Below are 12,563 nucleotides of genomic sequence, written 5' to 3' on the forward strand. Positions count from 1 at the left end.
CCCAAATACTTTCCCTGCTCTTCCTCTACATATCTATGAATTGCCTCCTGTACCTGGAAGACATCCAACGTATGCAGAGGTGTAATCACAGTTTGAGCACAACCACTTCCTGATCCTCTTTTTTTTAACAACAACAATGAGCAAAATCCATCATTCAGAGTTCCCTTTAATTGCCTGTTTGATTAACTGTCTTTATTGAATAATCTAAGTCTTATTGCAACATAAGATGCAAAAATATACAAAAATCCAGAAGTGGGGTAACTATGGGAAACATCTGCCTCATAAATAGCTTTAGTGACTTTTAACAGAGGAAATAAAATTTACAAAGATAGAAGATAATTCCACTTGGCTTCTATTATTTTTCCAAATCATCATCCAGTGATCGTAAAAAAGGTTGACCGATTAATAACATCACATAACATCAAACAGTGAGTTTTTGTTTTGGGACTGGGTGTTGTCACTGTATGTCTCTTGGGGCCAGACAGAGTAACAGACCAGCACACAAGGACTGGCTGTGGGAAGGTCACTTAGCGCAGGACGACATGGCCTCAGCTATGGGGATAAGGTGAGGGGGCTGCGGGGTTGACTATAGAGGCCCAGAGGGGGGAGAGGGAAGAGAGGCAGCAGAGGACGTGAGACCTGTCCATGGGAACAGAACTGCAGGATAGGATTCATTCAACTCCGCTTCCTTCACAAACTTAAAATAGAGCCATTGTACTGCATGCGGCTGAGAATGTCTCTGTGTGTGTATATCTTTATGTCTGCATGCCTATTTGTTTGTATGTGAGAGTGTGTGTGCAATTCAATTTCTTTGTGCTGTGTGAAGATTTTGTGAATGTGCCTGCAAGTCTCTATGTGTGTCTGTGAGTGATTGTTTATGGGCTCCTTGGGAGCGTCCCTGAGAGGACAATGGTGCTGGAGATGGCTGGGAATCTGGTGTGATGTACAGGTGATGAGTGGCAGCAAGTGACTCATACCATCAACCAAACAGATTCCATTACAATGCCAGGATCTGGACACACCTCTCAATTTTTTATTTTGATGGAAATCTATTGTCAGAGAATTGATGGGAACAGGAGCATTATCTCTCATACTGTACTTCCTCTTCCCTAGCTTAGTCCGAATGAAGCATGTTAGCTAGAGATGTCTTGTGATGTCATTTTTTCTGTAATTGTTTGTGGGTGGGTGAGTGTGTCTATGTGTCTGGGATACTGACTCGTGTTACATCTGTCTCCTGTCCCTGTAGGTGAGGTATGCCATAAGTCCTACACCCAGTTCTCTAACCTTTGTCGTCACAAACGTATGCACGCTGACTGCCGCACGCAGATCAAGTGCAAGGACTGTGGGCAAATGTTCAGCACCACTTCTTCCCTCAATAAGCATCGGCGCTTCTGTGAGGGAAAGAATCATTTCACAGCAGGGGGATTATTTGCTCAGGGTATGCCCCTCCCTGGCACCCCTGGCTTGGACAAATCAGCTCTTGCAATGGGTCATAGCAGTGCTGGACTGGCAGATTATTTTGGGGCCAGCCGCCACCATAGTGGGCTTACCTTTCCTGCTGCCCCAGCATTTCCTTTCAGCTTCCCTGGTCTGTTTCCCTCGGGACTCTATCACCGGCCACCGCTCATTCCTGCTACTGCCTCTCCTGTCAGACAGCCAGCTCATGCACCTGTTGTAGGACCTGGTGGAGAGTTAAGTAAAAGTCCGCTACTACCTCCAAGCCCTGGCGCTCTGGAGTCTCGAGAGCTGCTCAAGGCTCTCCGCAAAGAAGGCAGTTCACCCAGAAATGAGTTAACTGATTCAGAGCTCCACAACCAGGGTTCCTCGTCCTCTACCAAGCAGCAAATCAAACAGAGTGATCAGTCTGAAAGCAGTGACCTAGACGATGTCAGCACCCCCAGCGGAAGTGATCTGGAGAGCACATCAGGCTCTGAGCTTGAGAGTGACATGGACAGTGAAAGGGAGAGGGGGGCTGCTCGAGAAAACGGCAAAGGTCCTAAGAGGAAGGTCAGTGAAGGATGCTCCCAAAGCCCTAGCTTGATGGGCAACAGTGCTGTTAAAGATTTTCCAGGCACTTCCCTCATCCCATCCTCACTAGATGAGCACACAGCAGTAACAGGGGCTGTGAATGACTCTATTAAGGCCATTGCCTCTATTGCTGAGAAGTATTTTGGCTCAACTGGGCTTGCTGGCTTACAGGACAAGAAGGTTGGGTCTCTGCCCTACCCCTCTATGTTCCCACTGCCTTTCTTCCCTGCATTTTCCCCACCGGTTTACCCCTTCCCAGACAGGGACCTCAGACCTCCAGGCATGAAGGCTGAGCCACAGTCACCAGGAGATGACTGTAAGAAAGCCCAAGGCAAGTCTTCATCTGAGTCACCGTTTGACCTCACTACCAAGCAAAAGGAGGAAAAGTTAGCCCCATTTGCTCCCACCAAACCAGAAGTCTCACATCCTGTGGGTCAGGATCAACCGCTGGACCTGAGCCTGGGATCAAGGGGCCGTGGACGTAATCCAAAAGAAGAAGAAAGCAAGAAGAACCTGGGATATGAAGAGGAAAAGGGAGTGGTGGAAATTCCAAAGGCAGATACCTCCTTACAGCATGCCAGACCCACCCCTTTCTTCATGGACCCCATTTACAGGTATTGTTATTACCAGTGTCTCACCTTAATTCCAATTACCAGTGAAAATTTTGCACAACAGGGAAATAGTGCAATATAACTATGTACTAACTTGTAATAACTTGTACTATACTTGCAAAGTATTTTTAACTTTCACATTTGTTAATTGTAATTCTTTTTAAACAGTAAAATGTTTCAATATTTGCTGCCGTGCATTCGTTAAGAGCTGATAGAAATCTACTATTAGCAGGGTTGAGAAGAGGAGAATGAGCGATCCGTTTGAGACGCTGAAAGACAAGTACATGCGGCCTGCTCCAGGCTTCCTGTTTCATCCACAGGTAAGTTCTAACTGGCTTTTATGGGCACCAGAGCAGCTTGGTTGATTTACAGTAACCATGGTATTGTTAGATGTGTCTGATGACCTCATTTCTTGGGGCAGGAGCAGTTAATGTTTCTATTTATTTGAATTAATTATGACACTCTGGTACTGTCACTGTTAGCTCCCAATGTTTGCAGAAGTGACAGCAGAATGTCATTGAACCGATCAGTGAATATTAATTTCCTTTCTATAAAGAGCTCCTTTTCGCAATGGGTGTCCCATTCTGGTCGAACTAGATTACTGAGGATCAGGATGGAGCCCCTGTTTTATATAAGCTACTGCCTGTTAAGGCCATTGTTGGCTATCTGAAACAGATGTGGCAGAAAGAAAGGGTACATTGTGATATGTCTTCCCGTAATGTGTCTTTGATTACAGTATTAAAAATGATATGCTCTTAAAGCAATGATTTCTGCCCCTGGGTTTTCTGTGCCAGTGTTTCCAGTGCAAGGCTCTGAGGAACACTTGTGTGTATGCATATGCACAGCAGTCTTTGTGTGAGTGTGTATGTGTCTGCGTGTATGTGTCCATAACACGTTGCTTTGACGTTCATTTGTTCAATCTTCCCCTGCGGGTGAGAACGGTCGGTCGGAAAGTGAAAACACCACTTTCTCAGGCATATGATTCAGCCCCGCCCCCCCATTTCTATTCAGGCCGTTTCAGGTCTGGTTTTTACAGGCTGTTTCATTTGTCTGATTTATGTCCCCTGTCCAGACTGTTGCATGGGCCCAGCCTGCAGCAGCCACATGGCCGTCACACACGCCTTAATGAGGTGTCCTATCAGTAGAAACACTAACAGAGTGCTTAGGCCATCTTTATGACTTTATGATGTCTGGATACACAAATCATTCCCACAAATACCAGACCAGTACAAGTCCAAGCCAGACCAGGCAAGAGGCCCTTCTGTATACTTTTCAGGGGGTTTGTTTTCGGTCAGCTGACTAACTCTTGTGCAATATATCAAAAAAGAGGTTGCAAAGCTAAGGCAACTGGAACTTCTTTTCAAAACGTTTAGTGATTCAGCTTTTTTATTTCCTGGCAAGGAATTTTACTGCTGGGCATTACTGGTTTAGATTTCATACTGGAATTGTATTTGCGGCCTTCTATAATGAGCTTATTGAATACCAGGAAGTGTTGGAAACTATTAGAGCCTCCTATAATTCCCTTGCCATAACTCGACAGATAGACAGCTCATTTCTCATTTAAAGTTAATTGCACAAAGACCCATCAGTCCCCCTTTTTCACCTAGATGTGTTGATTTATGCGCCACTTCTTGGTTTTGACTGCTTTCTCTTTTTCCCTTTCTTCCGCCCCTCAGTTTCGTTTGCCAGATCAGAGAACTTGGGTAAGTTCCTCTTTAAACTACAGCTCTGTACCTCTACCAGAAAGACCCCATCCCATAATAATGCATGGGCTGTGTAAAAGTTTGCAGCTGACTTCACTCAGTGTTCGCATGGCTTTAGCCTTTCACCATCTTAACACCGATGGGGCTGGTTTCAGCATCATGTTCTTACATGTCAGTATCACAAAATTTAATTCCAATATTTATTTTGTACATTACTGGACATCATGTTACATTATTGTAATGACTGGCATTTTTTTATTTGTTTATATTGTTACATTTACCCTGATTAACATGAAAGGATTTGAGTGGGAATTTCCAGTTGAGCTACACCCTTGCCTCATAACAGCTCTGAATATATGTTTGCTTGTTTGGAGAATGAAGTAGGGCTTTTTTAAATGGACACTTGCACTGGGTGAGGTGGTGGGAAAGGTGGTGTTTGGGGACCTGGGCACAGGGGAGTTGTATTTTATATCAGGGAAAGGGTAACAGTCTCTTTGGGAGTCTGGTGGGGGGAGCGGGAGGTTAGTCCCTCCTTCCAAACATCTGGTTCCCGATAAAGATCAACAATTGAGAATGCATCTTGCTAATTAAGGCCCTAACAGCATCACTGACATCAGAAGATAGCCAATCAACTGCTGGTCCCAGAGCGGCGCTACAGCAACAAACGCATTTACAGATGCATACACACTGACCCACAGGGAAGGACAGGGGGTTTTAGGAGGTATGTGATTGTGCATTTGAACGTACGTTTATGTGAGTGGATCTGAGGGTGGGGTGGGTCGCCTAAATGGGCAACTAGGTGGTCTCTATAAAATCATTTCTAAAAAATTGACTCTAGATGAGAATGTGGAGGCATTTATATTGTAGTCCTTTAAGTCTAACATTTTACACGTCACTGTCAAACAGTGGCCTAATGAACCTGATTCATCCATCCATAAAACAGTTAAAGGGCTGAAATTTGTTTAAGCGTGATCCCTGGCAGACTGATGTTTACTACTCCATTGGAGGAAATGTGCGAATCATTAACTGCATGGCTGCAGACAAAGCCTCTGACTCATAAAGAAAAAAAAAAAAACAAAGCTCAGTTTTTTCATTTGCCACGTTTACATGGGAGTCTTAAGTCCTCTTTAATTCTCCATAAAAGTTAAATCCACTTTAAACCAGTAAAAAATGGTCATGTAAACATATAATTCCAAATGAAAACATCAATTTGGAATTAAACTTGATTCCGAAGAGGCTGGTTTGTTTGCATTTTAAATCCGAACTGATTAATTCCTCTGTCATGTAAACCTTAATTCCGGTGGTCAGTAGTCTATTTTCCTTCTGCTTCTCAGCTGCTAAAAACAAAAAAAGTGAAGTACTATGCTTGAGTCGAGCTGCTTCAAAATTATAATCAAAATAATGGTGAAACTAGTACTTATTATGTTGTTTTCGATGTTACAACAACGAAAAGACGACAGGCAAACTTTGTTTATTTGTTTAAGTAAGCCACGCCCAATCAGAACCCTTCCTAACCCGCCGATCTAAACAGGAATTAAGTCAGGACGTGTTTTCATGTAAACCTCAATTTGTATTATTATTTCCATGTAAACTTGTAGGAGAACACTTTTAAATCTGAATTATTTCATTCTGATTTATTTATTCCAAATTAAAAAACCATAATGTATCTATACCCATTGTCTGAAACATGCTAATTCTAAAACTCATACATTGAATAATTAGTTGATTACTGGCATTTAATATCAGTATTTACTTTATTTTGCTCTCAGTTCTTCCGAGTATTTAATATACCAAGAAGAGTTTTTCTATTTTCTCACATATATATTTACAACAAGAAGTAAGCATTTCACTTAATAAGGGGCAACTCTTAATAGGAGCATAAACAGGCTGAGGTCAGATCAGACTTCTTCAGCAGATGGAGCCAAGACTGCACTGAGTAGCGATCAGTTCAAAAACTGTTTTATCGAACAGGCTCGATACTGTTGACAGGTTTAGGGCCACTAATGTTCCCGAGATTTATGGATTCTCATTGAGCAAGGCAGACAAACTGAGCATTCGCTCTAGTGTCTCAAAAGAGCCCAATGAAATACAAAGTGCACATTCAAAAGAAATATGAAAGCATTTCACCTCCCTCTTCATCACAATCCCCATGTCTTTCTTTCTTTTTTTTCACTCCCTTGCTTTCTCATGCTCCCTCTGAGTCGCACTTTGATTCATGGTGTGTAGCACTGGCATATTCATAATCAAACAGACCTGACACTCCACATCCTCCCTCAGTGGGAACGTCGACGGCTGCGGCAGGAACTTTACACTCGGCCGTCACTCCTAATCAGCCGCTCCCAACACCGGACTCCACCACCATCCATCAGCCATCAGACCCCCTCTTTCCAGAACCTGTTAGCTTTCTTTCTTTCCTTTTTCTTTCTTTCTTTCTTTCCATCTTGTTTGCATGCTCTTTTCTCTGAACCTTTTTTCGTTTTATTATTTTTTCTTTCTTCTTTTTCCTGTTTTTCCTCCCTCCCTGTCATCTAGTCCTCCATCGTACTCTTCCTCTTCAGTTCTCGTTCTCTGTTTCTTTTCCCCCAGTCTGCTCGATCTTGGCATGAAGCCTGAGAGTGACAGGGGGTGAAAGCAGGAGATGGAATGTCAGAGTCGGAGCAGGACTCTGGTGGAGGACCTGAATCACCATTGATTTGTTGCCTTATTGAAATAAGGGGAAGAAGCAGGCTGAAAATTCAATACACGCAAAATAATGCAAATTTGTGTGGCCTCCTTAAACAGAAAAGGAAAAAAAACTCCTGTGTGTGTGCGTGCATGTGTGTATGTGTGTGATGGTCTGACAGGCCCTGTGGCCTACTGAGACCCCCGCCTTCTCCTCCTCCCACTACTTCTCCCTTCACTCCCCTTCCAGACCCCACTCCTCCCCCATCCCGCCCCTCTCAGCACAGCGATATCATTATTACCCGTGTCTGGCCCTTGATCAGTAATGTCAACATCTTTCATATTGACGAATGTGCTGTCTGCCCGCATTGTGCACAGAATGGTTTACAGCCCAGCAGTGGACATGAATCACTCTACTGCCACACACATGTACAAACACACACACACACAGGCATACACGTATCTGACAACACACTGAATTTGTACAATTGCGCTCACGTAAAGCGCATGTGGCTGCAAACACACACATTGTGGACACACATGCACTTTTGCACATAAAAATGCATTACAAATACATTCTTCTCTCTCACACACATACATATATTTTCCCTCTTACACACACTGAAGGCAGTTAATCAACTTTGACCACCAAGTTGCTCATAGTTTCTTGTTCATACACACACATACACTTACACACAAATGTATATATCTCCTCAGAGAGTATCTGATGAAAGTAAATGTTCAGTTTCATTAGTAGATTGGCTGCAGTCTTTAATCCTATGTGTGTGCATTTGTGTATGTTTGTGTGTATTTTTCACATGCATACTGTGTGAGTGTTTGTTAGAGAATGAGAACTAGCTGAATTTGATATTCACAGTTATATTGTTGCTTTCCTCTGACAATGAATGGAAAATAACCAATCATTTTTGTGTTATTAAAAAATTGACCATTAGTGTGACACACATTTGTCATTTATCCTGTTTAATACATGAATCAGTGATGAGTATTATGGGAAAAAAATTACCTTAACAGTGCCTGTAAATCAGATGTAGCAATAAAATGAAATATTCTAAAAAAAAAAATACTGTATACAATTTTTTAACTTAGGCATTGTGAGTCATAAACCTTTATTCATAATTAAATCTATCACTAATTACTTTGGATTAAGTCCAATGAAGTGCATATAGAAAGGCATTATATGGTTTATTTTAACACCAATATGTTGAATTATCTTCTATATTTATTTTAAAAACAAACAAAAATCAAAGCTACTGTACCATTTCTTAGATTAAAATACATGTCAAATGTAAAATATAAAGTTTGAACTTCAATCCCCTAATCCATCCTTTATGTTTTATCTCCACAGATGACAGCTATAGAGAACATGGCGGAGAAGCTAGAGACGTTTGGCTCCTTAAAGCCAGAGTCCGGTGAGCTGCTGCGCTCCGTCCCATCCATGTTTGACTTCAGAGCCCCACCTTCTGCACTTCCAGAGACGCTGCTGCGCAAGGGCAAGGAGCGCTACACATGCAGGTAACCACATAAACCAGCTTATGCATGTACAGTTTAATGTGCAACTTTCATATGGGGCATAAACTAACATTCTTCTACGGGAAATTGTTTTAGGATTCTTTATTTGCCCTTTGAAACACTAAGCTAAACTAATATTTTCTTTCTTTAATTTTTTTTAATAGATACTGTGGAAAAATATTCCCTCGCTCTGCCAACCTGACTCGCCACCTCAGGACTCACACAGGAGAGCAGCCATACAGGTGACTCTATCTGTACAACTTTTCATGGAGTCTTTTTCATAGCTGCTAGTGTGTGTGTGTGTGTTTTTCATGTACTGTATGTTATGAGTGTTCACTTTTGATTTGTTTTGTGAAGTTGTTGTAAGATTGCAATTTTGCAAAAAGTGTCATGGTCCTCCATCTCCTCCCAACCTCCTTTCACAAACTAAATCAAGCCACTATTGTCTGATAATGAATCAGATTGGGACAATAGTACAATAATTCATTGAGTGCTGAGTTCTCTTCTCAAAGAGCAAGCAAAAGCAGCAAACACACTTTCACATGGCAAGTGAAGACAGACGCAACGCATTTGTTAACAGCAAGTGGAAGTTTTCCCAGGGATTACTGGTCTACAGTTAAAGCAAAGTTTATGTGTGTGTTTTTATGCCATAAGCCTGGAATAATTATCCTACTGCTAAAAAATTTGCCTGATGAAAAATGGTGTCTGTTGAATGGGTGCAAGGAGGACATTTGGAGGCTGAGCAGAGAGGAAAAGAGGAAGTTTGGTAAAAATTGGGGTGATGAGGAGCACGGGCAGCCATCCAGACGTGGCAGCTGCGGTCATTTCTATAGCGATTATGAGGTCAGCCTCAAAGTGATTCACATGCATTTGGCTTTAAGAGAGCTTCTAAATCATAAAAAAACATGAACTTGGTTTTTTTTTTTGTTTGTTTGTTTTTTTTGTTTGTTATAATACTAATTGTAGCCATTTGATTTTGTATTTGGGAAACTTTAAAACTCAGCCACTCAATAACATAGTAGATTTCCCTGCTTCTTTATTTAAACAGAGGTAGCAGTACAATGCAACAGCAGTTCCGAACACATGCACTAATTAATTGTGCACATTTACTACATTTGGATAATGAATATACCCTGGCTGGCTTCTCAGCTTTGTAGTTACTAAGGTAGAGGAATGTTGGCCCTAACATTGAAAGAGGCCTGTTGACAACAGGAGAGGGAGAAAGACAGATGCAGGCCTCGGCTGCCCCAGCCTGATAGCCTGCTCTCTACACGCTGGCATTCCATTAAAGATCACCACTGTTTATTGTAATTTTTTGTAGAGATAACCAGGGGGTTCCTGTGGGACAACCAATCGAGCGAGCTAATTCCACAAGAAGAAAAGATGTAATCTTCTCGTATAATTTTGCATGAAGAAACTTGGCAAGAGCCACTAATTTTGCAGGGCTTGAACCAAATCGTTTGCGTGCTTATTTTGTGAAAGAAGAATGCAATTTTATTGTGCTGGCTGGAGATAAGAGGCAGAGCTGTTTCACCTTAAACAAGCTCTTCCATCATGTCTGTGACTGCAGGACTGCTGGGACTGTCTACATGAATGTGTGTGTATGTACGTCCTGTATTATGTATCACGTTGTGTTTCCCACAGAACAATACTCAGGTTCAGACTCATTGTGCTGCATTGTTTGTCTAGTGCTGTTTTATGTCACTTAATAATTGAAAGGTTTTTAGTGAGCAGCCTCTTTTTGTTCTGCAGGTGTAAATACTGTGACCGCTCCTTCAGCATCTCTTCCAACCTGCAGCGCCACATTCGCAACATTCACAACAAGGAGAAGCCCTTCAAGTGTCACCTGTGCGACCGCTGCTTTGGTCAGCAGACCAACCTGGACCGACACCTTAAAAAGCATGAGAATGGCAACCTGTCAGGTGAGCAGCAAGTCATGTGGATTCTCAATGGTAAAGTTTTGTTTTTGTTTTTTTTTGGCTCTTTGAAGCACTTTTCCCTTTTTTCGATATTTTAGTATAGAAAATGAGAGCTGGTTTGCTGACTGGTGGAATTCATAAATCCCTCTGTGGACTCATATAAAACATAACTTACTCATGATTGGAGACAATATTCGAGGCTGAGAAATTAAATTATATAAATCTGCCATCGACCTCTGCAACGGCACAGATTTTTTTTTTTTTTTTTTTGATTGAGCTGCTTTCATCAGCAGTGCAACTCACGGGGTTGATAGGTTGCATCACTCTGAATGAATCAGCAGAACATGTGGCGACACCTGGCCAAATGCCGACATCAGTGGGTCTGCAAGAAAGCCACCACTTAATCAGACCATGTGCAATCTATCAAAAACTAAATTAATTATCAGCAAAACTTCCACTTGTTAATCTCACAGTATATTATCCAACACACCAAAAAACTGAGATTTCTATGCCCAAATTATATTGATCTATGACAGAATAATGCTATAGATTAAAAATAATGATGGCTTTAGTAAAATTCAAGTATTTTGCTTCTTTACTTGTTGCAGCTTAGCAAACCACAGATTACAAATATGTTCTGAAAGATGAACCATAATGCATAATTCACATTGTTTTAAAGTAAATCATTTCATGCAACATTGTTAGGTATCAAACAAAGAAACACCTTTGCTTCACCTTTCCAGGAACTGCAATGTCCTCTCCACAGTCTGAACTGGACAGCAGCAGTGCCATATTGGATGACAAAGAGGACTCATATTTTAATGAAATAAGAAATTTCATCAGCAGCACAAGCCAGAACCAGACATCACCGGACCCCTCTGAGGAAGGGTGAGCACAGCTTCATGTTTGCCTGTCTCTTTATTCCTGTTAAAACTTTTATTTATTATTTCTATTATTGTCAGAAAAATAAAATTCCTCTCATCCAGCAGAGCTTCCTAATAAGGTAGTATACCTTGTTACTGGAGGTTTGTTTCTTGAGGCTTCAGTAAACCTATTAACCAGACAAGTGTTATCAGGATATTTAAGTATTTTCAAGCCACCCAGCCAGCCTCTGTTAACAATCTCATGATGAGCAGGGTCTGTAGTACTGAGCAATCCTCGGTGATGACATAATCACAGGTTTTGGAAATATTTCAGCACTCTTTGTATCAGTTGCTTTTAAGCCACATGGAGGAAATGATATCCGTGCACATGCAACGTTGTCTAAGCATTATGCAAATAAATTCTTGTAGCTGTGATCAGATCAGATAGCAGCGGTGAGAGCTGCTCAGGTCTCTAAGTTTGTTTTCACGCGCCTCATGTTGGTGTGATCACAGGGTAGATTGTAAGGCCAGAGAGAGATCTTTGAGAGATTGTGCAAAGGGCCTGTGAGAGCAGCACCGGGTGGTAGAGGGACAAGAGAAGACCAGGAGGTGGGAAGGAAGGGGAGGGGGTGCAGCATTTAGTCCTCCACATCTGGAACCAACATGTCTGCCTACAGGAAGAGGGTAAAGGGAGTGGGGTCACAAGGTCAGCCTGTGTTTCCTTTCAAAGTGCAATGCTCCTGACTGCTTCTGATAGATACTTTATCCTCAGCAAATTACCACGTTTGAAAGCGTAATTAGCGAATCTGTTTTCTTAATCACAGAGTTTTCACTCGCTTTTCTAAAGCTAGTTCCTCCTCGCAGTGGTACAAATTTGAAACAGCACAAACACCACCTTGTTAACTCTCTATTCTAGCTAAAGTCAAGTTAAAAACAATATCAGCTCTTGATAAACAATGCAAATTCATTATGTTAAATCATAATTTGCTATTATTCCCTCCTGTCAACACAGAAAAGGTGCTGCTATTAATACTTTTTATTTTCCTTCCATCTGTATATCCCTTTTCAGTCCTCATCTCCAAATCCTTTGTGCAAGAAAGGGCATTTTTGTAAGCTGACGAAAGATGTCCCAGAGTGTAATTAGTGAATCAGTCTTAATGTGGTTCCAGATGATTTACCAAATGGTGGTTTCCTGTGGCGCTGAGACAGAAGGACAGATTAAGACTCAGGCAGTTTGGATAGCTGGTT

At 41.7% G+C, this 12,563-nt stretch overlaps 1 protein-coding gene across 1 annotated transcript in view; it reads left to right on the forward strand.

The window, feature by feature from the left end:
* mecom (MDS1 and EVI1 complex locus) overlaps positions 1–12,563 on the forward strand; it is a 132,989-nt gene that overhangs the window by 117,694 nt on the left and 2,732 nt on the right. Inside the window, exons 9-15 of the mRNA XM_079246451.1 lie at positions 1,247–2,642; positions 2,872–2,959; positions 4,316–4,342; positions 8,370–8,536; positions 8,698–8,775; positions 10,286–10,455; positions 11,196–11,340. Coding sequence (XP_079102577.1) covers positions 1,247–2,642; positions 2,872–2,959; positions 4,316–4,342; positions 8,370–8,536; positions 8,698–8,775; positions 10,286–10,455; positions 11,196–11,340 — 2,071 coding nt within the window. The remainder of the gene's footprint in view (positions 1–1,246; positions 2,643–2,871; positions 2,960–4,315; positions 4,343–8,369; positions 8,537–8,697; positions 8,776–10,285; positions 10,456–11,195; positions 11,341–12,563) is intronic.

Source organism: Telmatherina bonti (assembly GCF_933228915.1).
Source record: "Telmatherina bonti genome assembly, chromosome: 9".
In the NCBI taxonomy this organism is placed as follows: Eukaryota; Metazoa; Chordata; class Actinopteri; order Atheriniformes; family Telmatherinidae; genus Telmatherina; species Telmatherina bonti.